We start from the raw sequence: 24535 nt of genomic DNA on the forward strand, positions 1-24535 counted from the left end.
TTAGACTGGAAATTACGGGCAGCATCAATGCTTGATTGAACAATACCAGGTATGAGAAATTAAAATTTTACTTCGTTCTTTTAAAACAGATACAGGGTAGTTTTTACACGAAGCTACGCGATTATAAATGTTTCGTTCGACTATTTTCGTCAGAGATTGTTTTCCATTTGAGCGGGGTCATGCATTGCACTCGTCGTAACGTTTTTAATTCTCCTGAATCTGTCGCAAGAATGTGAAGTACGACGCAGCAGTTTTCAATATCTGAAATCATATTCCTCATTCTATATTTCATATACTGTTTCACGTTCGTTATTTAATTAAGGGAATGTCTGGCAGTACTCGTTTTCTTTGTCGATACACAACATTTAAAGACGTATTTCGTTCAAGCGCCTCAACACTATCTGTGCACTTACTCTTCGAAAGTCATTTATAGACTACATAGATATAACACACAATATCTGATCTCTGAATGACAATAGAAATATCGTTTAACGTTTCACAATTGCGAGTACACTGGGACAAACGATACAGTTAGAAAATATGTTACAATTGTGATGTCTATTCATCGTATTGAAATAGAAAATACTGATAACTGATGCGAGAGAAGACAGAATTAAGTTTGGTACTGTCGGAACTTCCCCCAATGCATTAAGTAATAAAAAATTACTCACGGTCGTTAACGTGTGAATAGATAACGTTTCAAACGTTAACGCCGTGATACTGCAATCTCTTTGCGCTCTAACTATCACAAGGCAAAGTTCCCTCTGATACAAGGGCGGTAAATCGTACAAAGGCACATCGAAATACACTACGTGAGATATCTCTTGACTCTCTTCAATGAGGATCTCACCGGGCCAGCACAACATCAAAAGTTGTGCCCCCACCGATATTATATAAGCCATAAATCTTAAAGCCTCGACGTCCCCTGTCCCGTCGCCGACAAACGCGAGGCCGATCAAACAAATTTCTATCCCGCTCGTAAGAATTTGCATGAAAATGATGGGTGTCAACAAATTATTCACATCGTCTACCACACTGCGCAACGGCAATAGCAATCGTTGAATATGCAAATAAAAAGAAATCGCTGGGGTATCATTTCGACATGTACTTTCGAAAGATCATAGACAAAGACTGCAGAGAAGTTACCTGGTCATTCGTTGATGATGTCGAATGCATTTGATCAAGTCCGCTCTTAATTTCGTCAGATCATTAGTCCCGTGATTTATTTCGATCCCGATATTGTTGAGCCACGTACTGATCAATCGAAATTGACCAGCTACGTGCAAAATCATGGTCATGAACGAAGTGTCCAAGCCAGCAAGTATAGTACAGGTAACGTACGCTGTTAAAATTTGCCAGACGAAAGCGATCTCGAAATTGGGAGACGTCGATACGTCTACTCCGTACCTAAGAGCGATACCAGGCAATTGTACAATCATCATGACGTATGTTCGCTCTGTTCAGATAATAACTTGTTGTCAGAATGTAACACTTATTTACCAGGCTTCATAAGGTAATTCTCGGCTTTGATTGCTGTTACTGTGTCCACCTTTGAACGATTTCATTGCCGAACTGATCACGAAGACGGACGCGGTAAACATGCAGGACGTGAAGAAAACGATCGTACAAATTCTTGCCCAGTAGGCTAGTTTCTCGTAAGACTGTCTCTCTTTAACGTCGTCGGAAGAAAGCCATAAGCTTCGTATTTCGTTATAGAGTCTGCCCGTTCTCTCTCTTCTCATTACTAGATAGATCATTTTGAAGAGACATTGCCCGCAAGTCGTTAGAAACGAGCCTGCCTCTGTATTTAATTTATTCTACTGTTAAATTCAATCCCAATTTCACAGAGACATTCAGTTTCAATTCTGTGTCAGCAGCGTACCTGCTAAAATCTTTATGTTGCCCCAATTCAATGCTATTAGCATGATCTGCGGTATGACAAAGCTACAAACTGCTATTAACCCGTATATCAAGCGGAAGTACGCGAAAACTTTGGTAAACGTAGAACTCTTTTCGCCGATAGGCCACATGCCGCCTGCGCCACAAAAGATCTTGTTCGGTAGCAGGTAATAATCGATCGAAGTCACAGGTGATCCCTTCATGTTTTTCCTTCGTACGGAACCGAGTGCGTGTTCGAAAATAAAACCTTTCCGCATCGCGACAAAGTAACTCGGCAGGGGGGATGGAATTATTAATAACAATATTACAGGACGGACCTTGAATCATACAACTATTCTCGCGTTCATTCTTTATTACAGACGTTAAGCAATAATAACGTTACTATTCTTCAAACGTCCCTTTCTTCTTGAATTCATTTTTTATTCGCTATTCGACGAATAGGTAATGCAGTAAGTAAAGGACGCTGTATGTAAATTATAGTTTACACTAGTTTTCCAACAACATTTTGTCTTCTGCGTGGTATGGATCGAATCGTAACAGACTGTTTAGGAATCGGGGATCTAGCTGTGAGTCTCTACTTGCACTTCTTGCCGTCATCATCCAAGAGTACGCTAGGCATTTTATTGTCTAAAACTTATTTCGCTACATGGTGAAGCTCGAACGGCAGTGTATAAGAATACGACGTACCTAAAATTAATTTACTTCATGTTCGTACGTGTTATGAATGTGGAAAGGAAACACAGAACGAGACGACAGTAATTTCAACTGCTGCCTACAAGATCGATTTATAGGCGAGAGGAGGAGTCGAGTATTTAGAATTGTTAGGAACGAGCGATCCATAATTTTCTGTTATCACTTTATGCTCGTCATAAGCAAGATGACATTCAGTGTTCCACGGTTGAGGGTTTTCAAATGGAAATTATAGGCAGCGTCAATACTCGATTGAACAATATCAGGTATGAGAAATATCAGATTTTACTTCGTTTTAATCAGATACCAGGTAGTTTTTATGTGAAACTACGCGATTATAAACATTTGGTTCCACTATTTTCGTCAGAGATTGTTTTCCATGTGAGCAGGGTCATGCATTGCACTCGCATCGTTTTTAATTCTCTTGAATCTGCCGCAAGAACGTGAAGTACGACACCGCTGTCTTCAATATCTGAAATCATATTCCTTATTCTACATTTCATATACTGTTTCACCTCTGTTAACTAATTAAGGGAAAGTCTGGCAGTAGTCGTTTTCTTTGCAGATACTCAACATTCAAAGACGTATTGCATTCAAGCGCCCTTTAAGAATCTTTTATAGAGACAACGCGCAGAATAAAATATATGATCTCTGAGTGACAATGGAAATATCGTTTAATGTGTCACAATTGCGAGTACAATGGGACAAACGATACAGCCACGAAATATGTTACAATTGTGATGTCCATTCATCGTATTGAAATATAAAATATTCATATCTGATGGGAGAGAAGGCAGAATTAAGTTTGGTACTGTCGGACCTTCCCTCGGTGCATATAGTAACAAAAAAGTACTCACAATCGTTAACGTGTGAAGAGATAACGTTTCAAACGTTAATGCCGTGATACTGCAATATCGTTGCGCTCTAACTATCACAAGGCAAAGTTCCCTCTGATACAAGGGCGGTAAATAGTACAAAGGCACATCGAAATACACTACGTGAGATATCTCTTGACTCCCTTCAATGAGGATCTCACCGGGCCAGCACAACATCAAAAGTTGCGCCGCCACTGCTATTATAAAAGACATAAATCTTATTGCGCTGGCGTTCCCTGTCCCATCTCCGACAAACGCGAGACCGATCAAACAAATTTCTATCCCGCTCGTAAGGATTTGCACGAAAATGATGGGTGTCAACAAATTATTCACATCGTCTACCACACTGCGCAACGGTAATAGCAATCGTCGAATATGCAAATAAAAAGAGATCGCTGGTGTGTCGTGTCGACATGTACTTTCGAAAGATCGTAGACAAAGACTGTAGAGAAGTTACTTGGTGATTCGTTGATGATGTCGAATGCATTTGATCAAATCCGCTCTTAATTTCGTCGGATCATTACTCCCGTCATTTATTTCGATCCCGATATTGTTGAGCCACGTACTGATCAATCGAAATTGACCAGCCACGTGTAAAATTGTGGTCATGAACGAAGTGTCTAAGCCAGTAAGTACGCTACCGGTAACGCAGGCAGCAAAAAATTGCCAGGCGAAAGCGATCTCGAAATTTGGAGATGTCGAAACGTCTACTCCGTACCTAAGAGCGATACCAAGCAATCATCGAATCGTCATGACGTATGTTTGCTTTGTTCAGATAATAATTTGATGTCAGAATGTAACACTTTTTTACCAGACTTCGTAAGGTAATTCTCGGCTTCGACTGCTGTTACTGTGTCCACCTTTGAACGATTTCATTGCTGAACTGATTACGAAGGAGGACGCGGTGCCCATGCAGGACGTGAAGGAAACGATCGTACAAATTCTTGCCCAGTAGGCTAGCTTCTCGTAAGACTGCCTCTCTTCAACGTCGTCGGAAGAATGCCATAAGCTTCGTATTTCATTATAGAGTCTGCCCGTTCTCTCTCTTCTTATTATCAGATACACCATTTTAAACAGGCATTGCCCCAATGCCGTTAGAACCGAGCCTACTTCTAATTTTAATTTATTGTACTATTAGAGACCAATCCCAATATTAAAGAGACATTCAGTTTCAATTCTGTGTCATCAGCATACCTGCTAGAATCTTGATGTCGCCCCAATTCAATGCTATTAGCATGATCTCCGGTATGACAAAGCTAGAAACTGCTACTAACCCGTATATCAAGCGGAAGTACGCGAACACTTTGGTAAACGTCCAACTTTTCTCGTCGATAGGCCACATGCCGCCTGCGCCACAAAATATCTTGTTCGGTAGCAGGTAATAATCGATCGAAGTCACAGGTGATCCCTTCATGTTTTCCTTTCGTACGGAACCGAGCGCGTGTTCGAAAATAAAACCCTTTCGCATCGCGACGAAGTAACTCGGCAGAAGGGATGGAATTATTAATAACAATATTACAGGACGGACCTTGAATCATACAACTATACTCGCGTTCACTCTTTATTACAGACGTTACGCAATAATAACGTTATTATTCTTCAAACGTCCCTTTCTTCTTGAATTCATTTTTTATTTACTGTTCGACGAATAGGTAATGAAGTAAGTAAAGGACGCTGTATGTAAATTATAGTTTACACTAGTTTTCCAACAACATTTTGTCTTCTGCATGGTATGGATCGAATCGTAACAGACTGTTTAGGAATCGGGGATCTAGCTGTGAGTCTCTACTTGCACTTCTGGCCGTCATCATCCAAGAGTACGCTAGGCATTTTCTTGTCTAAAACTTATTTCGCTACATGGTGAAGCTCGTACGGCAGTGTATAAGAATACGACGTACCTAAAATTAATTTACTTCATGTTCGTACGTGTTATGAATGTGGAAAGGAAACACAGAACGAGACGACAGTGATTTCAACTGCTGCCGTCAAACCGTCTCCCAGTTTGAGTTTCTTGCAACAGCGATGAAATACATGTAAGATGTTTATTCCTATCTTATTAGAATTTCTTCGATTATTACAAAATCGATTTATAGGCGAGAGGCATAATCGAGTATTTAAAATTGCAAGGAACGAGCGATTCATAATTTTCTGTTATTATTTTATTCTCGTTATATGCAGGATGATGTGATTCAGTGTTCCACGGCTGTGGGGTTTCAAGCTGGTAATTGTAGGAAGCGTCCATACTGGATTGAACAAAACCAGATACGAGAAATATGAAATTTTACTTCCTTTTAATTAGATACAGGATATATTGTATACGATGTTACGCGGTTATACACATTTTATTCGACTATTCTTGTTGGAGATTATTTCCCATGTCAGCGAGATCATTCATTGTGTTTGTCTTTAGTTCTCTTGAATCTGTCGTAATAAAGTAAAATACGACGCGCCTGTGTTGAATACCTGAAATTATTTGCTTTATTCTAAATATATAAAAATTACTGTTTCTCCTCTGTTGAATAATTAAGGAAAAGTCTGGCAGTACTCGTTTTCGGTGTCGACATTCAATGTTTTTCAATCTGATTTTCAATCGATCGCAATGAATTCCTCGAAAAATTTTATACGTGTCACAATGGCAAGTTACGAAATATATTCCAATTGTCATGTCCATGTATTGTATTCATATAAAATGCTGACGTTTGATGGGACAGAAAAATTCAGATCAGAGAAAACCAATTTTGGTGCTGCCGGCTTACCCTCGATGAATCACGTAATGAAAAATTACTCACGGACGTTAACGTGTGAATAGATAACGTTTCAAACGTTAACGCCTTGATACTACTATGTCGTTGTGCCCTAACTATTATAAGGCAAAGTTGCCTCTGATACATCGGCGGTAAATCGTACCAAGGCAGATCGAGATACACCACGTGCGCTATCTCTTGACTCTCTTGAACGAGGATCTCACCAGGCCAGCACAACATTAAAAGTTGCGCCCACACCGCTATTAAATAAGATATAAATCTTACTATGTCGGTGTTCGCTGCCCCGTGTTCGACCAATGCGAAGCCGCTTAAACAAATTTCTATCCCGCTCGTAAGGAGTTGCATGAAAATGATCGGTGTTAATAAATTATTCACATCGTTTACCAAACTGCGCAAACGCAATAACAATCGTTAAATGTGCAAGTAAAGAAAAATCGCTGCGTCATCGACATGCACTTTCATCAAACAGATGAAAAAGATCGTAGAGAAATTACTTGGTAATTCGTTGATGATGTCGAATGCACCTGATCAAGTCCGCTTTTAACTTCGTCGGGTCAATATCCTTGTAATTTATTTCGACACTGATATTGTTTATCCACGCACTGATCAACCGAAATTGACCAGCCACGTGCAAAATCGTGGTCATGAACGAAGCGTCCAGGCCGCAAATTACGGCAGTGCTAACGCAGGCTGTTAAAACTTGCCAGGCGAAAGCGATCTCGAAATAGGGAGACGTCGAAACGTCTACTCCGTACCTAAGAGCCAGCCAATCGTAGAGTTGTACGTATGTTTATCTTGTTCACATTATAATTTGATATTAGAATCTAATACTTTTTACCAGACTTCGAAAGGCAATTCTCGAGTTTGATTGCTGTCATTGTATCCACCCTTGAACGAATTCATTGCTGAACCGATCGAAAAGGTGACTACGTTGCACATGCAGGACGTGAAGAAACCGATTGTACAAATTCTTGCCCAATAGGCTAGTTTCTCGTAAGACAGTCGGTCTTTAACGTCGTCGGAAGAAAGCCATAAGCTTCGTATTTCGTTATAAAGTCTGCCCGTTCTCTCTCTTCTTATTATCAGATACACCATTTTAAACAGGCATTGCCCCAACGTCGTTAGAACCGAGCCTACCTCTAATTTCAATTGATTGTATTATTAGAGACCAATCCCAATTTCAAAGAGACATTCATGTTGAATTCTTTGTCAGCAACCATACCTGCTAAAATTCTGATGTCGCCCCAATTCAATGCTATTAGCATCAGCTCCGGTATGACAAAGCTACAAACTGCTATTAACCCGTATATCAAGCGGAAGTACGCGAACACTTTGGTAAACATCGAACTCTTCTCGTCGATAGGCCACATCCCGCCTGCGCCACACAGGATCTTATTCGGTAGCAGGTAATAATCGATCGAAGTCACAGGTGATTCCCTCATGTTTCCTCTTCATGCGGAACCGAGCGCGTGTTCGAAAATGAAACCCTTTCGCATCGCGACGAAGTAACTCGGCAGATGGGATGGAATTATTTATAACAACATTACAGGCCGGACACTGAATCATACAACTTTACTCGCGTTCACTCTTTATTACAAACGTTACGCAATAATAACGTTATTATTCTTCAAACGTCCCTTTCTTCTTGAATTCATTTTTTATTTACTGTTCGACGAATAGGTAATGCAGTAAGTAAAGGACGCTGTATGTAAATTATAGTTTACACTAGTTTTCCTCGCAAAAAATTTCATCTTTTGCGTGATGTGGATCGATCCGTAGCAGACTGTGTAGGAATCGGGGATCGAGTTTTCAGTCTCTATTTGTACTTCCTGCCGTCATCATACAAGAGAACGATACGCATTTTATTTCCTAAGACTTATTTCGAAATCACAATACATACTAACAGTAAGATTCGAACGGCAGTGTGTAAAATTAAGATACAGTAATTAAAAATGCGTCTAAATTAATTTACATTGTGTTCGACCGCTGTTCTTGCGTCGTGTTACGAATGTAGAAAGTCGTTCGAAGTGAACGAACTTCATTTTTGAATACGATCTGTGCGGGAGAGGAATCGAAAGATTTCGACGCTCTACTTCTCTACTATTTCTTTATCGCGCGTTGTATCTCTAGGAGACTTTTGCCCGTGGTTTCTGGTAGCAAGAAGTAGACGTACGGCACCGAGAGTAACACGGAAACACTGTAAGTCCAATAGACAAATTTATCGCCAACCAAGTCCAAAAAGGGTTGATAGGTCTTCGCGCTCGCGAAAGATAGTAAAGCGTTGTTACAGTTGATGAACGTGGAAGCTATGTTCTTCATGTTCGCGGTGAACATTTCACCTACAAGCGTGCTGGGTATTGGCTGTAGACCGATGCCCAAGGCGAAATTGAAGAGTAACAAGGAGATTATGGGTAAGCACGTCAGACTCACAGAACTGTACCCCAGCTCAAGAAGTTGAAAGTGGAGGCCTAACAACGCTAAGGACACTGACGTTCCTATGCAAGATAATATTAGTAAACACCTTCTACCTAATTTATCGATTAAAAACGTGGCCATCGAGCCAGCTATGATCATCGATGTTCCGAGTAGCGTTACGACCAGGCTGGGCTCTATGGTGATCTGGCTTTTCGTCAGGATTATCTCCGCGTACGACATCAAAGCGCTGTATCCACTCACATGGAAGAACACGTAGACGCCCATTACGACCAGGGGTTTCTTTAAATTGCCTGGAATAAAGTAGAGAAAGATTCGTGCCGTTCGTTATTAGTTTCTCAAGTTCCGTATCTGCTTAAAGTTTTCATTAAGTCGGGATCGGAGCACGAAGCGTTCCAAAGTTGTTCGAGAATAGTTTGTAAAAAATTTACGACGTAAGCTGACTGCCTGTGATGGCAGCTCCGATAGACGCTTCGCTTCAGAATCGTACATCGACGTTGATCATTTTCCTCGGAGGATGAAAGTATAAATAAATATTCTCGACGAACGATGAGCACTTCGAATTTTTCTAAGCGAGATGAGAAATAAGTACTTGGTGTGAGAAATTCCCTGAGTTTAAGGAAAATATTTGTTTGGACCCCAGCAACGAATTCTTGAAGCTCCTGTATCTCGGCTTTGGTATCAGCTTCTCGTCTGAACCACTTCAAGGATGCCTCGGCCTTCTCGATATCCCCGTGCAATACGTAATGGTACGGCGATTCGGGTATCAGGCTGAAGAGGATCATGAAGAGGACGTTCGGTACGAGGCTCACGTAGCCGAACATCTCCATGGACAGATAAGGACCCATCGCATTGCCCAGGAACATACCAAGGGTAGATGCGTTCACGTTCATGGATATCTGAAGACGTGACCAAAGTTACGACTTTGTCGAATGAGAAATCTGATTCCGGGACGTTCGTACCCCACGAAAAAATGCTGCGGTCTCACGTTCCGGGGAATCGATTTAACTTTAATCGACGCGCTAACGATCTTGAAATTCTGTAACGGTTAAGAAACTGCGTATTGTTTGAGCGAGTAAAGATTTACCAGCGATCCACGAATCTTCGGGTCAGCGATTTCGCTCAAGTACAGCGTCAACGCGGTCCACGTGATTCCTGATCCGATTCCCGAACAGAATCGAGAAGTATACAGCCACATGACCGAAGTAGCGCAGATGCTGAAGATCCAGCTTGCGAGTAACGGTAGTCCACCGAGTAGAAGCACCATCTTTCGTCCCATAAATTCTGCAGACCACGTTGCGACATGTTAAAGTGAAGGCCGAGAACAAGGTCACCACAACTCAGATCGTACCACTGGACCGCGTTTTCTTCAGATATTTATTTCTCTTTGCCGAACACGATTGATTGACTCTGCCGTTGAAATCACGCTTGCCTTTCTACGTACCACGATTTCGCGCCGCGTTCTCCTACGAGCGCTGAGTCGTGGCTGCCTTGTTCTTGATTCGATTCTCGATCAACAACGTAGATTACCATTGTTTTCCCTTGCCTGTTCGTTCGATCGCGTGCTGTAAGAGATGATCGTGTATGCGTTTATGATGCGAATCGCCTGATCTCTATCATCGTTTTATTAATACGAACTTTGCAGAGAGGGTCTAAAAGTATGGGAGTGGAAGAGGTTCGTTGATCACGAAGAGTGTCCTACGACGTTTAAACCAACGAGGCATGGATGTTTTTCAAGTTCAAGTGCGCCTCTGCGACTCGATTGACGAGGGAAAATTAATGGACCTGACCAAATGAATTTCCTTTCTGACTACGAAGAAACGACCTTACCTTGACACACTGCGCTGAGCAAAGCTCCTACGAGCCGGCCAAGATTTAAAAGGGAAGCCACCCAGGAGGCCTCGGCATCCGTCAGTCTCAAAGGCATGTTCGCTTCCGTTGATGTGAGTTGAGCCAAGTACGGCGATGCCCACCCATTCGCGAGGCCACTTCCGATAACGACTAAGCTGACTGTCACAAACGGCCATGAAACAGTTGTGTCAACGGACGCGGAAGTAATTTCATTAGCTCATTCATAGACACGGCACTGCGCTCGCCTCTATCTACGTGGATTACCACGCGTTTCGATGCGACAGAGATTCTGCTAAAGCGTCTTGATCGAGTTTGACGTCGAGCAAACGATGATCGTTTACGTAGACAAATTTTCACTTGGAAATTAATTGACGGGAAGTCTGATCATTTTGTTTCGATAATTCATACTCACGGGTACAGGTAGCTAGCCACTGTGGCCAGACAGTGATCTTGTCATTCGCATTCTTCTTTGGATCCTCCGGAGACATTTTGGTCCTTGACGTTCGGCGACGAGGTGCGCAGGCCGTAGTACCTGTTTCATCTGGCGTTAAGTTTTCCGCACTGTAGTTCCTGAAACTTATAGCGCGAAGCCACGAGCCACGATCCGGAGATTTGCATCCCGATAAGGTCCTTGACGTATTTATGCCCCGTGCACGAGAGTCTGATCGTTAGCGTGCCAGTGGGTGTTTGTTTTTCGAGCATGGAACAGAAAAACCGGTTATCTTGGAAATTTCTACGGTCACACTTTTCTTATCTTCCACCTATCCTTTCCCGTTCAGCGTTCGTAACCGGCGAATTGTGTGAGATTTCTGAGAAACACCGACCTCGAATAAATATTCGTTAGCTGTGACTGGCAGCTTCGCAACGTTATCGTGAAATCGCGTCACAAATAGCTAACGACGATGTTAAGAACCGCTGTTTCAAAATTTATTGCTGCCGCGTGGATGATTGACGCGCCCAAGTGGAATCGTTCTGAATGCGTGTGTAACATGAGATCGTTATAAACCGAAATGATTCATCTTAAACAGCGTGTCCCGTTCGAATCGAACATCTGAATTACTATTACTACTGTCGTGCTAGCAAGTTAAATTTAAGGATGTATTGGCTATACAGTCAATCCCGAAAGTTTATACACTTTAGAAACGCATTCTTCAAAAAGAAATCAGACGTCGGAAGAACATTGCCAATAATAAACAACAAAAAAAAATTTTCGATTTTTCCGAGATTTTTCCAAGGGGTACCAATTTCGTCCAAATTTTTGTTTTTGGTCAATAACTCCCAAACCGTTGAATCTACGGGAAAATTGTATAGGACCTTTCTTGTAGAGGACGATGAGATCTACAATTTCTGTATAAAAATTTTTCGCTAGCGTCAATAGTTAACGAGTAATTTGCAAAAAACTGTTTTTTCGTTTTTCGTCAATAACTCTTTAAATATTAATGCTAGCGAAAAACTTTTCTACAGAAATTGTAAATCTCGTTGTCCTCTACAAGAAAGGTTGTATGCAATTTTCCCGTAGAATCAACGGTTTAGGAGTTATTGAGGAAAAACGATATTTTTTGCCAAAAGTTCGCCATTTCGACGCTGGGATGGTCGGATTTTGTCAACATCAATAGAATGCCAAATAATCATACGTAACTCGTTAAATATCGAAATTAGAAGGAAAACAACTTTTATTTGAAGCATTTTTCGCAATTTTGAAAAAAAAAATTTTTCGTCAGCGTCAATACTTAATTGGATATTTCCTTCTATACTTTTTAGCACATAGCTATTTGTTATTAGCATTATTCTTCCGACGTCTGATTTCTTTTTAATTATAGGAAATCCGTTTTTCTAAGGTACATAAACTTTTGGGATTGACTGTTTAGCCAATACATCCTTAAGGAACTGGAAAATGACTGACGGGGGATGTGGGTTAATATTAATGTAATGACAAAATTCCGAGATCATCGCGATGATCAGTTATTTATTTATGATTATCGCGGAAGTGTGAATTAAATATTGTGTGATCGATTGATTTTTGCATGTAAGCTTCTTCTATTAATTGCAGAACAAAAATTAGCCAAGATGAAGAAGGAACGGGCAGTACCGAGCGATACGAGCATTCCAGATCCCCTGAACTTGTTCGCGAAGAGAATCAGCGAAGAAAATAACATCGCTGTAAACGACGGGTAAGATAATTTTAATTCGATCAACTTCGTGACTGACTCCCATTAATTATATTGCCAGTAAAGTGACTGCGAAGGAATTGTTGACATCGTTGATGCCAGTTCACAAGCAATTAGGCTGTTTGCCATTGATTAGCAGTTCAGAAAAATGTAATGAGATGAAAGATGCTCCCGTCGACTTTGACGCTAGCGATAAAAAAATTGAGGAGGCTTTTATAAAAGCCTGTGTGTGTAGTAAGTTCATTTTTATTTGCTGTCTTAACAGCTCGATAGGTAGGTACATTTTGAAAATGAGAACACAATTTGTAACGTTGAAAGATGACGCCGAAGAGCGATCAGAAGAAGAAGAAAGCGAAACGCGATCTTATACGAGCGTGACAGACGAATTAGAATTGTCTTTCGACGGTAAGTGGTTGAGAAGCCTTTTCAAAATTCCATTAAAGATGGCTATGAAGGAGATCGTGTCCAAGAAACCTTGTGACCCAGTCGGGTATCTTGGATTTTGGTTATTAAATCATAGAAGATGTCACGAGCGTAGACAATGGCAATCCGAGAAAGACAACGAGTTACGTTATCTCCGGTCTTTGGTCGAAGAGAAAGTACGTAGCAGTAAAGTTCTTCCATCGTCAACTTTTCGGGACCGCCTGATATTTTTTCACTTCGCGCGAGAAAAGTAAATAGCTTCGAGTAACGTTTTATAGGAGTCGACAGAGGAAATCTCGGTAGGCACCGCCGGGGAAGAGGAGGAACAAGTGCGCGATTGGAATTTTAAGTATTACGAGACTGCGCGTACGTCTGGCAATAAGTAGATTTTCAATGAGTAGATTTCTGGAAACTTTCTCGAACGATCCTCTTGGGAAATTGATGGTCGATGCGGCATTACAAATTTTATTTAAACAACTACATGTACAATATATACATATACATACATATATATATATATCTCTCCCTCGTTCATAAGGGTAGCATCTCGGACGGAGCATTCTCGATCAGATACAGAAATCAAGTACAGACTCGTTTTCATCGTAACAGGTAGCCGTCTGATCATACGAATTGCTCGCCGTCTGACCATACGTACTGCTCGCCCCTTAAATCGACGGTGCACCCCGTTTAAACTTCGACCCCTCGTTTCCAGGTGTCTCGACGTTTGTCGGCACCCTCCGTCGCGTTCGGGCGACGTCGTGCGTTTCCGTGATCGGGTCGCGGTTCCCATGCGAGGCTGCGTTCAGTCCAATTCGTGCACCCACCCCCGCAGCTTGGTGCGCGGCTAATCGAAACGCGCACGAGTATCGCGAGCCTTTTTAAACGCATCTCTCGAGTTAGACGCGATCTGTGTCGTTCCAGGTACGATGAGGATCTTCTAACGAGAATGACGTTCCTGTGGGAATGCGTGAACGATGGGACGAGACACGCGTTCCATCGCGATTCGATTGTTATTGACGCGAGGGTTGGATGCACGGCGGCCATGTCGGTCGTCAGATGAGGGGGTTAAACGACAGATGGAGTGGCGATCGTTTCGGTCCACCCTGCCTGCGCTGGAATGCCCTCAGCGAGGAGCCCGTCGACGTTGTCGTCTTTCGTGGAGCTTTTTTCCACGCCACGATCAGGTGACCGACCTGAGGCCCTTCTTGAACCGTGTGGAAGGTTCTCCGATCGTTAAGGGACGTCCGTGAAGGGACGCGGGACCAGGGAAACCGACACGGGAAAGCGCCAGCCGTGTGGTCCACTTTACGCGTACACGGGGGTGTGCTGTGTTGTGTTGTGCACCAGAAGGCGGTTCCAGTGCACTCCGCTCGATCGTATCTCGCCGTTCCAGCGTCCGGCGGTGTCTTCCTGTACGAGGTTCCCGTGGAACTGGCGTGGATTCCGTGGTCGTGCTTCGTTATCGACGATCGTCAGCCGCGCTAAGGGGACAAGGACGCGAGTGGCCTACCAAGTCAAAGCGGAACACGGGAGTGTCGTCCACCATTTTGGCTGCGCGTGGTTATTCGACGTGTGCATCGTTTTCGTCGCACGTTCGCCCTTCTCGTGGCTCGCAACGCGGACACGAACACGCGATGCACACGGGAATCGCGATCGCGACGAGGGACGATCGGGAACGAAGTTCGGAGAGGTAACTGAGCGAGATGATGTTCGAAGAGCGCCGCTAAATGGAGCAAGGCGAGGGCTGTTTTCCTCGTCGAGATCTCGACGCTGTCAGCTGGTCGTTGGGTCGAGCGACAGTGCCGCGAATCGACTGTGAACCTGGGATTCGACGATCAGCCCGCTACGAACGTTCGCCGCGAACGGAGTCCGGATGCATCGTCGACGTTCGAGGTGAATGGTGAAAAAGAACGAAGTCGCTCGAAAGTGGGTTACCGTAAGTGCCGTCTCCGTGGTCGCCAGAGAAGGCGGCCGATCTCGAAGGAAATCCTGTGCTTCGCCGTGATCGTGTTTACCCTCGATCGCTCGTTGCCGATACTCGTCGATTGGCGAGCTCTTGATCGGAGACGACGGCGACGTGTCCGAGGGGGCCAGGTCGTGTGCAGAGCGTCTCGAGTGCCATTAACCCCGTTCGTGGCCACCTCGCGGCGGGCGACTCTCGTTTCCGCGATTTTTCTTTCGGACTCGATCTTTCTCGCGGTCCGTTTTCGCGCGATGGGAGATGGCCGGCGCGATTCCCCACAAGTCTCGAATTCGTGGAAAAGGCGCACAATCCATCCGGCTGACCGCGAGTCGTTCGCATTGATACGCGCGAAACGATGAAGAGATTCGCTAGGGACGATAGAACCACGCGCGTGTTTCTTGTATACGATGAAAAGACGAGAAACGCGACGTCTGATCGTGTCGGTGTGACGCGGCCGTATACGAGGGGGGTGGTATTATGAACTGGAGAGGAACAGTGGCACGGGCTGAGAGAATGAACTTGTTCTACCCGATGGAGACCGACCAACTGCCTTTCGTTTCGACGCTGGACCGGATCCTCCGGCGTACTTCTACATGTTTCGTGTTCCGATCATTCGACTGAAGTGGTAACTGGTTTCGTGTGATCAGTGCTCCGAGTGTGTTTTTGTCGACGTTCCGACGAGGATTACCCTGTGCTGCGTACGGTACTCCGGCATCATCACAGACACGTGAGTAACACTCATCAAATATTCTGTTTTCTCTGTCCCGATAACGCGTCTGATATGCGCTGCTAAATATAAATTAAGAGATCACGCACCTTTCTTATGAAGAGTTAAAAATCAGGCGCGAAACACGATGTTACGTCCAAGCTTTTTGTCTGTTTAAGAACGTGATTTGGTGACCACTTGATTATTCGGAGACGTGTGTATTCACACGTGACGTAGTTTAATTGCACCGTGACTCGAGCTTACCACATTGAATTGTTTAAATAATATACAGTGTATTCTCGTATCGTGAATAATACAATAGTATATTTTTATCCGACTGGTCTGACTAAGCCACTTTTGTGGCGAGCGACGATGTACGAGAGTTTAAGGGGAAACGGGCGTTCATGAGCCAGACGTACTGCAACGTGACAATAGACGCGAATGCAACGTTATAGGAATAGAATGCACGTTTTGGTGTTATTGTCTTTTTCCTTTGCACTTTTCGGTGTCTTCCACTCAAATTTTATTCAATATATTTTTATCAACATCGAATTAGCACGTAATCGTAGTCTATGGTCGCACGCGTCTCAGCGTTCCTCGGTAAAACCAGAAGTTTCGTCGGAACTCGTTCGCTACTATTTTTAGCAAATACGTACACGGAATAAATAATAGGAAATTGTTGAAACACCTACTTTCCTGGAATCGGTTTTCTTCGTTGCGGAAGTTCGAGCAGTTGTTACTACGTTGTGAACGCGTACAGCTTTTACAGAGAGACTTCCGCGTAGTCTCTTGTTCATAATTCAACGATGGACGTTCCCTGCGGGAAGGTTTCTTTAATAAAATGTCCGTTTATTCCCGGTTTTGCTGAGCCTTCGTTTATCGTTTCCCTGCGACGACATCAGCCGCCGTGGCTGTACATTGAAAGTTTAATGCGAAATCATCGAACATGGAAAGCTGGCGGCATTCCAGTTACTCCCGCCGTCTCTCAAATCCGTTCTACGACCCTTTATACAGTGCCAGTTCACGTAACACGTGTTCAGCTGTGTACGTGACATACGTTGCGGGCAAAAGGTAGTTGCACAACTGCACATGGAGTTGAATTATTGGTAAATGTAATTTGTAAGTCGACGGTACTCGGAAGTTAGCATTCGATAAAGGATGGGAGTGTCGTTGATTAATTAGAAAAAAAAATATCTTCTGTAGAGACAGCTTTGTCGTAGAATCGTTTTAATAGAAGTTGAGCATTAAAAATGTAGAGCATGAAGTTTCTGTTAAATCTACATTACCTTCTTTGAGATATAAATTGGTTTTATAAATGATTTTAATACATTCAAGACCTGTTTCTGTTCATTTATTAATCAGAATTTAACGTTTGTTAGCACAATTACAATTTAAGCAAGTTACAAGTGTATAGATTCTTATTCTAACGTAGTTTTTCGCTTGGCACCGTTTCCCAAGATCAGACTTTGAAAATGCTACCAACCCAGGTTTCATTGCGTGGAGGTGACTACGTTCGAGACCCAATCAATCCACAGGACATTTATTATTGTACGAATTTCAACAAATTTTCAATACGTGTATTTTTTACCTTCATATGAATACTTTTTTGTAGAGCGAATGGTTCTTTGTTTCTAGGATTTAATTGCAGAAACTAATTGCGACTTAATTATGAATTCAGCTTCCGATAATCTCATTGGGATAGAATTTACCAGTCTTTGTTCGTCTCATTTTATTTTAATGCTTCCTCGTGAACCAATTTCGCTTCGAGTGGATAATTTACATATACGATTGCGTTCAACATTTTTTCCGTAATATTTGTTACCGGAAATTTCTCTCGAGCAGACCGACAGACCCATTTTTGTGTTAATCATTTATCGCGCTACCTCCGCGTCGCTTGCAATAGATCTTGATCGACGATTCAGTCTATATCAACGACAAGATTATAGCTACTTAATACGTTGCTATAACAGTAATGTTGAAAACGTGCTTATTCAACGTTTCATCGCGTATAACATAAAATTGTTTAGCACAATTCCTACAGAGTTTAAATACCGTGGCGCACTTCATACTTAGCTCTCTAGTTTTTATTTATAGTAAATTTCAATTTTCAACGACGATACTAAGAAATTAACGGATAAGCGATACCGCATTTTTCATCGACGATCTCCGAGGTTCGCTGAATTGTTTTTTTCTTTTCTCTCTGTCGATATCAGTGGTGTAAGTGCACGGTTGGCGCGGTTTCACGCGGATATAGGTGTCTGAAGCGAATTGGTGTTGCTACGCGAGGGTGTATCGCGGGCCGTTTTCATTTTGCCAACTGAATATGATTTGCCATGCGGATGGGTATGTAGGTTAGCGCTTTCGTACTTCCAACTACTCGCTGTAAAGCATTATATGCCGGGCCGCGGGTGTCGAGAGGGGAATTTCGTATCAACCGAGCTTGCGCTCTTCTTTCGTCTTCCCCGGTTACCGACGATACCGCGATTCCTCGGGAATAAAGCGTCGTTTCCTGTTCGAGGAGGCACGGGGATAGCAAGGAGTTGCTCCAGTTGAAACGCGTTACGAAATCGTCGAGAACTTTCGTCTCTGTGTCTCACTGCTTCACGGTCCCTCGATTCGTCAGCGGATGTTTCTTCAGAGACACGCGTTTTTCACACATTTAACTGGGAACGCATTGAAACTTACCGTGTATCGATCATTTCGCTCGTCGAAGACGGTGTAAACATCTGTCTTAAACGTACTTTCGATACGGTCAAAGATGTTTGACCTCGTTCTCGAAGCAACGAACTTTGTACAGGCTTATAAATCAGTCGATTCAGTCAGTCGTCGAATAAGAGCCACTTTAATTCTTGAAGCGATGGACTTCAAAGAAATTCATAACTGAGTCGGTTCAAAGCTCGCTCGATGTTCGAGAAATATTGTATTATCCACGGTTCTATAGGCTGCCTGACATTTATAATATAGTTTCATAGTGATACGTATACGTGCGTACGAGGAGAGTGTAATTGGAAAGGGAATCAATTTAAATTTCGATACAAGTAATTTAACATTGATCGTTCTGTCCCCCGGAAGTAATTAAAAATTTTGTTCAATTATGAGGTAAATAGTTCGGCCTCGGTTTGATGTATCCTCGACGAACGTAATTAGCGAGTACTCGACTAGTGCCTCATTTTCATGTCCTTCCCAGTGGTCTTTGCTTTTGCACTCCCGCGTACAAGCACGTATATACGATTGCAAATTGAATGCTTCCCTCGCCTCTCTCTTTCCATCGTCCTTCTTCATTTCCTTTCTCTCGTTCCCCGGTTTCGGAACGCAAGCACTCCTCGTCTCGTCGTTCTTTCATTTTCCACGAAGCTTCGACCCTTTCTTTTAATTGAGCCTGCAAATCTGAACGGCCGAGCCGTCTTTCCGAGTTCACCCGGTAATTTAATTTCTCTCTAAATACAATTTGGGCCCCTTTCGCTCGTAACTTCTAAACTACTGCGCGTGGGCACACCTCCGGGAATTTATTGTTCGAGTCATCGGTGATTCATAAAGTTCCTTCGTCAAATTCTTGAAGAACGTGTGATCGAGTCAACGACGCCGTTTAATTAGGTTTAACCGTATCGGAAGGGAACCTTGTTTGAAATTTCGTAGCCCATCGAAGAACATGCCCGCTCTCGTGAGATCGATTACTTACCGAGACAATCCCGACTTTGCGCGGTCCCTACATTTATGTACATAACCCGGCTCGTCCTTCGTTAGCAACGTTTGTCTTGAGATTAATAATCCCCGTGTCCTGCCCGAGTCTCTGTTGGAATTGCATTTAAGTGTTTACCGATTCTAAATATACCGGCACACAGCGGACGAAACGGATTACCCTCGGCAATTTCGTTATAGAAACGAACGTTCTTCATCTCCCATTGTTTTCGACGGTTAGCCAGAGAAAAATCAAAGAGAGACTCGTCGATTTTATTGATCGTTTCGAAGAATACCGGAATCAAAAGATATGAATAGGGGCGCTGCGTGGCGTGTTTTTGTATAAATGTCAGCTATTTTAAATCTCGTAGAATAAAAATCTCATTTGCGATTCAGAGGAGGATCTCATGTCCCGGATAAAAAAATGGAATTAGCGAAACGGTTGAAGAATACAGCGTCTCGTATGCCGTTCGAATAAATAATTTGCGTGTCGAATCGTCGAATGAGTTCTAGAAATTCTTTTTTCATACGAGATTCATTACGAAATGTTTGACGAGTACGAACATCAGTCTGCGGTACTGCCATAATTCGAGACGGCCGCAGATCGAGCCGGACGCAAGCATGTTATCCAATTTTGAAAATAATCTCGGGTCGTAAAGGGGAGTAATGAAACAAGTTCGTCGGCCAAGAAAGTTGGTCGACGTCGTAAAACACGTGGAATTTTAATGAACAAGTTGGGAAATTTCCGTGAGAAATAAAGTACGGCCGCGAAAGAAAGTCTCTCGAGTCTTCGTGGATGCTCTCAAATTATAGTGGAAGTCCCCGGAGAGTGGAACTCAAGAAAGCGATGCCAGGACGGGAGAGACCGTATTTTACTTTATTACGAATATGTACAGACGACCGGTTCGCCTCTCGAGTCCTAAACAATGCTTTGTTCCTTTCGGTTCGCCTTTTTACGTTAATTTTTCTTCCCGAAGCCGCGCGGCGCTCGAGTAAATCTTACTTTCTTTTTCGGCTTTTTCCACCGACCGTGCTCTTGACAAATTTTGATCACGCAGCGATAACTTATTGTTAGACGGTTCCGCGGTGCATTCTCTTCCTCGAAAACGTTTCATCTCCGCCCTCGATTCCCTCTGGGAGTATTTGATCTCCTCTTTCGTCGCCCGCTGGGAATACTTTATTTCACCGAATCAAAGCGAACCTTTTCCTAATTGTGTTTGGGGACCATTTGCGGTTCGTCAAATTTACCGATCTTCCTGGACACGTGGACGGTATGAGAAATATTTGATCGAGACGTTCTAACAAATTCTATGACAGACGTCTAAGAAGCGCTTGAACAATTTCGCTAGTTGACAGAGCCGTTCGACTCTGGCCCGAATGTCTCTCGCACAGCGGCGAGTTATTTTTCCATCCACCATTATTAGATTCTTCAAGTGTTTCCTCGACCTGTTTGCACCGGCAGTTTAACAGCAATACGAGCCACGCTCATGGCAATGTACTCGACCACATGAAACTATTTTGCACGGTTATCACGGGCCGGAGTTTTGCAGGTTTCTTGAACGTTGCGGAACGAGTATACCGTGTCCCGTATCATTTCACGTTCTTAAATTCCCTTCCGGTTGAAGCTAAACTTCTCTTTCTCTCGAGACGCCTTCCCCAACGACATTACCTTCCATTGGATTCCTTCCTCAAGTCGCGATTCTCCCCCCAACAGAACGACGAGATCATTGAGTTTCCCCCGAAAAGCATAAAAATACAAATAGACTTTAAATAGGATTCTTACTGCATCGGTCTTCATTCACGGTTAAAATTGGTTCGTGTTCTAGTTTTTCTCACTAGCCGCCGATCCTTCGATAGTTTTCAATTTATTTAAAACTGAAGTTCACCGATGCGTTTATTATACACGTTCCACGCGCTGATTGCACGGAATGATTTCCAAACACGGATTAATTGAAAGGCAACAAGGAGCAGCTTGTATTTTTCGATTTATCCACGGATGAAATTCAATTATAGCCGTCTGGTTTCTGTGGACCTAACAAAAGCTTGTTTGATGAGAACATCCGATAGAGAGTTCGATTCTTATTTTACAAATATTGCCGTCGGAATAAAACAGAATTAAACAGTGACGGGCAGGTAGGGGAAGCGTAAAAAAAACGCAGCCGGCGTTTAATACGTTATTATCTCTCTGTCAATTCCGGGCGCTCCAAGATGCCGGGCTCCTGCTATTTCCATTCGCGTCACAGACAGGCGAAATTATTTTCCACAGGGGTTAACGACCCTGTTCGGCGATTTCCAATTCAAACATTTACCCGTGCCTGATCCGCTGGTTGATTGACACACGTCGGCTACGGAATATTGTACGGTTCAAATGCTATTATCGGCCGAATCTAACGCATCGTTGCATCGACTATATTCTCGAACGAGTGTCGTTTCTCTCCTGAGCGTGTCTCGGTCTCGTTAGCTTTATGTAATCACGGCCGCGCGTCCCGGATTGCACCAACCAGTCGGCGGTTGTCCTCGCATTACCGTACAGTTCATTATCGCTGCTTAATTGATAATTCGACAACGGGATCGGATTACCGTGATCGGAACGACGGACGGAAGAACGAATCTTCGGTCTTTCCTTTTTCAGTCATGCTAGCCTCTGTCCCTCGCCACACGTTATTCTGTGCATAGCTGGAAAGTTAGTTCACGGCGTAAAGTAACGGCAATGACTTTCTGACTGTTCCACAGGATCTGTTAGACTCGTTTCAAGCCGTATCGTTTGGATCCAGTTTAACTTTCCGCTAGTCGACAAATATTCGCATCGTTAAAGCCAACGTAACACGATTCAGCCTCGATATATCGTTCCCTGTAGACGCTCGATTTGCTTTCTCAAATACACTTCGGGATGTAGTAAGAGTTATATCATGTGATCCGGGTCAAAAGTTCATGTTTGTTCGGATGAAAATCTACGTTACGTTGAAACTTCCGAACATCACTAGTGGAGTCATACAAATATAAGTTCTATCAGCGGTTTTCATGAGTTTTCTAAGACATGTCCTCAAAGCGTTCAGCGAGTTGCTTAATTTCATGTGCAAATATAGTAGAGTTGTCCAGTAACATTTGATAAACTTTACTCATGTATCCATTAAATCATTCCGAACAGAACGCGAATCGATCGTGTCGAAGATAAAATCGCTGTCCGAACGACGGTTTACATAACTGAGAGTGCGAACTGCAGTTTCGTTCTCTGTTAAATCGCAAGATTCGTTTATAACTCCAGCCAAATTCAGCCGACTGTGAAATTCTACCATAATTAGAAAAGTTTCGTAAGTTTCCCCTGTTTGTTACCGATCTCTGCGCGTCCCCTGATCCTTTGCCTTTTTCCTCAACTTTTAATACTAGCGATTTATGAAGATCCTCGCAGCTCTTGAAACGCGAACAAGCCAGAGCTTGTGTAACAGCTACTTCTGCAGAGTCAACATCTCATCTTTGGAACTTCCACGGTTCAGGAGCCATCCGAATTATGGGACTGTGAAAAGATCAACTTTGATCCTTGTCGTCAAGCGGCGAATCAACACATGTTTTCCACGGGTGCGATCGTCTCAGCTTCCTTTCTTAAGGTAGCTCGATAGCATTTGCAAAACATGTACGATTTTAATACAAGTTGAACTAAACAATAGTTAAAGTTTCGAACCTTCATGTTCCGTACAGAAAATATGGGATTTTCGTGAAAATTGTTTGTTTCACTTTTGTTAAAGAAGTATGAAATATCTTGTGACAAATTGAAACACCTAGGCCAAAAACTTGCCGTTTCGCAAATACCTCTGAAATACCGGCGTCGCGCCTTGAAATTACGTCATTCCTAGACGCATTCACGGCTGGACAACGAATGGACGTAGGACGCATAGTTCCGGAGTTAGCATTCGCGCAATCCACCGGCTCTGTTGACCAGGTTTTACCGCGAGGACACTCGATAGGACATTAGGATATTGCGAACGAACGAGCCGCATCGTTGTTCAAACGATAAATCGCGTTCACCTATGCAAGCTTCCTCAAAGCGTTCCGATAATTCATCTCGATAGCGAGTAATAGCTGCGCGTTGTGCAAATGCCGAGGGCGAACCAACCAGCCTTGTCTCCGATATAGCCTCGGTTCGATGATCTTTGGATACCAAACGAATCCTGTTCACGATGAATAATTCTATCACAAAGAAAGTATACGAGTATACCCTTTCGCCTTATGGACTCTTTTCTGTCTCGCGTTCGAAGAATGCGGAAAAGGTACACGCAGGTGTCAGGTTACAACTTGATTGTTGATAATTATTCGTACACCTTATCCGTGATTCTATTTTATTTAGTACAAAGACGTAGAATTTGTGTATTGGATGAATAGAGGAATTTGACAATCACCTATTGTTCAATGATCTTTTCGATCACGCGTATCGACTTTTTAAAATGACGTTACTTATATTCTTAATATTCATATAATACTGTTATAAGGATAAAAAACATTAATTACGTAAATGCTTCGAAATTTGGTAAGAAAACCGTCTTTCAATACATATCTACTGTCTCCTTCTAATGCACTATATTTCTTCTGCAACTTCCGGTTTAGATCTCTTCTGCGACAGCCAATAGGAATCGCGAACGCATTTTCCAGTTCCTTTCTAAAGGGTTTCTAAGCTATTCTCGTCTGTTGAGCCAGAATGTATTTTATTATAATGAAATTGGCTGTTAAATAACTTTTTATTGACTCGCTGTGAATGTTTTATAAACATGAAGCTCGAGGCAAGCAGATCGATCGAAGTTAGACAGTTTTAATAGTTAGCAGAAAACTTTTTCCCGGTTGCGGAGTGCTCGACAAACAGACGGTCTTTATTTCGGCTGATTTAGCAGCGACCACGAATTTATGCTATTTCCTTATGAGAATACTTTTTGGTACCACGGTTTGTGCGAATAAATCGAAAAATAAGGAATCGCGCGGCAAAACGAAACTTTTCAATGCCCCATTTTTCAGGGAACGTGGAAAGGTTTCCCCGTTTCTGGGACAACCGAACAAAGTATCGTGCTTTCCTTTGCAGTTACCCTCCCGCCCGGTCG

At 43.0% G+C, this 24535-nt stretch overlaps 5 protein-coding genes across 13 annotated transcripts in view; 1 reads left to right on the top strand and 4 right to left on the bottom strand.

The window, feature by feature from the left end:
* Positions 1-90: 90 nt before the first annotated feature.
* On the bottom strand, positions 91-2090 carry LOC108627603 (odorant receptor 13a-like). The gene is made up of 5 exons (XM_026815794.1): positions 1883-2090; positions 1501-1801; positions 1147-1407; positions 672-1035; positions 91-261 (listed from the first exon to the last, which is right to left on the bottom strand). The coding sequence occupies exons 1-5, from the start codon at positions 2028-2030 to the stop codon at positions 205-207; spliced, it is 1131 nt and encodes a 376-aa protein (XP_026671595.1). The 5' UTR covers positions 2031-2090; the 3' UTR covers positions 91-204.
* An 871-nt stretch (positions 2091-2961) lies between these two features.
* LOC108627604 (odorant receptor 9a-like) lies at positions 2962-4940 on the bottom strand. 4 transcript variants are annotated; one of them, XM_026815791.1, is made up of 5 exons: positions 4659-4940; positions 4276-4573; positions 3922-4182; positions 3447-3810; positions 2962-3061 (listed from the first exon to the last, which is right to left on the bottom strand). In XM_026815791.1, the coding sequence occupies exons 1-5, from the start codon at positions 4930-4932 to the stop codon at positions 3005-3007; spliced, it is 1254 nt and encodes a 417-aa protein (XP_026671592.1). In that variant the 5' UTR covers positions 4933-4940; the 3' UTR covers positions 2962-3004. The 4 variants fall into 4 exon arrangements, with proteins under 4 accessions (XP_026671592.1, XP_026671594.1, XP_017884401.2 ...); XM_026815793.1 differs by having other exon boundaries at positions 3588-3810; positions 4276-4576; XM_018028912.2 differs by having other exon boundaries at positions 4276-4576.
* Positions 4941-5796: 856 nt separating this feature from the next.
* LOC108627605 (odorant receptor 13a) lies at positions 5797-7687 on the bottom strand. The gene is made up of 5 exons (XM_026815795.1): positions 7452-7687; positions 7068-7368; positions 6724-6984; positions 6254-6617; positions 5797-5927 (listed from the first exon to the last, which is right to left on the bottom strand). The coding sequence occupies exons 1-5, from the start codon at positions 7669-7671 to the stop codon at positions 5871-5873; spliced, it is 1203 nt and encodes a 400-aa protein (XP_026671596.1). The 5' UTR covers positions 7672-7687; the 3' UTR covers positions 5797-5870.
* Positions 7688-7862: 175 nt separating this feature from the next.
* Positions 7863-11613, bottom strand: LOC108627678 (facilitated trehalose transporter Tret1). Its single transcript, XM_018029035.2, has 5 exons — positions 10926-11613; positions 10493-10672; positions 9750-9946; positions 9255-9561; positions 7863-8955 (listed from the first exon to the last, which is right to left on the bottom strand). The coding sequence occupies exons 1-5, from the start codon at positions 10999-11001 to the stop codon at positions 8330-8332; spliced, it is 1386 nt and encodes a 461-aa protein (XP_017884524.1). The 5' UTR covers positions 11002-11613; the 3' UTR covers positions 7863-8329.
* A 2289-nt stretch (positions 11614-13902) lies between these two features.
* rho-5 (rhomboid-5) overlaps positions 13903-24535 on the top strand; it is a 143767-nt gene continuing 133134 nt past the window's right edge. For all 6 annotated transcript variants that reach the window (XM_026815782.1, XM_026815783.1, XM_026815785.1 and 3 more), the window contains exon 1: positions 13903-15794. The gene's annotated coding sequence lies outside the window, so the exon portion shown is untranslated. The remainder of the gene's footprint in view (positions 15795-24535) is intronic.

The sequence above is a fragment of the Ceratina calcarata genome, unplaced genomic scaffold, assembly GCF_001652005.2.
Source record: "Ceratina calcarata isolate Rehan_Ccalc_2016 unplaced genomic scaffold, ASM165200v1 scaffold48.2, whole genome shotgun sequence".
NCBI lineage: Eukaryota > Metazoa > Arthropoda > Insecta > Hymenoptera > Apidae > Ceratina > Ceratina calcarata.

Bases quoted from the DNA above. Each gene is read 5' to 3' on its own strand.
- LOC108627603 (XM_026815794.1), bottom strand. From the start codon at position 2,030: ATGTGGCCTATCGGCGAAAAGAGTTCTACGTTTACCAAAGTTTTCGCG. The intron at 1,408-1,500 runs GTAAATAAGTGT...TATCGCTCTTAG, and splicing joins GAATTACCTTATGAAGCCTG to GTACGGAGTAGACGTATCGA. The intron at 1,036-1,146 runs GTAACTTCTCTG...GCCGTTGCGCAG, and splicing joins CATCATCAACGAATGACCAG to TGTGGTAGACGATGTGAATA.
- LOC108627604 (XM_018028912.2), bottom strand. From the start codon at position 4,932: ATGCGAAAGGGTTTTATTTTCGAACACGCGCTCGGTTCCGTACGAAAG. The intron at 3,811-3,921 runs GTAACTTCTCTA...ACCGTTGCGCAG, and splicing joins CATCATCAACGAATCACCAA to TGTGGTAGACGATGTGAATA. The intron at 3,062-3,446 runs GTGAGTACTTTT...ATATGATTTCAG, and splicing joins CTCTTCACACGTTAACGATT to ATATTGAAGACAGCGGTGTC.
- LOC108627605 (XM_026815795.1), bottom strand. From the start codon at position 7,671: ATGAGGGAATCACCTGTGACTTCGATCGATTATTACCTGCTACCGAAT. The intron at 6,985-7,067 runs GTAAAAAGTATT...GCTGGCTCTTAG, and splicing joins GAATTGCCTTTCGAAGTCTG to GTACGGAGTAGACGTTTCGA. The intron at 6,618-6,723 runs GTAATTTCTCTA...GCGTTTGCGCAG, and splicing joins CATCATCAACGAATTACCAA to TTTGGTAAACGATGTGAATA.
- LOC108627678 (XM_018029035.2), bottom strand. From the start codon at position 11,001: ATGTCTCCGGAGGATCCAAAGAAGAATGCGAATGACAAGATCACTGTC. The intron at 9,947-10,492 runs GTAAGGTCGTTT...CGTGGTCTGCAG, and splicing joins GCTCAGCGCAGTGTGTCAAG to AATTTATGGGACGAAAGATG. The intron at 9,562-9,749 runs GTAAATCTTTAC...TCACGTCTTCAG, and splicing joins CGAAGATTCGTGGATCGCTG to ATATCCATGAACGTGAACGC.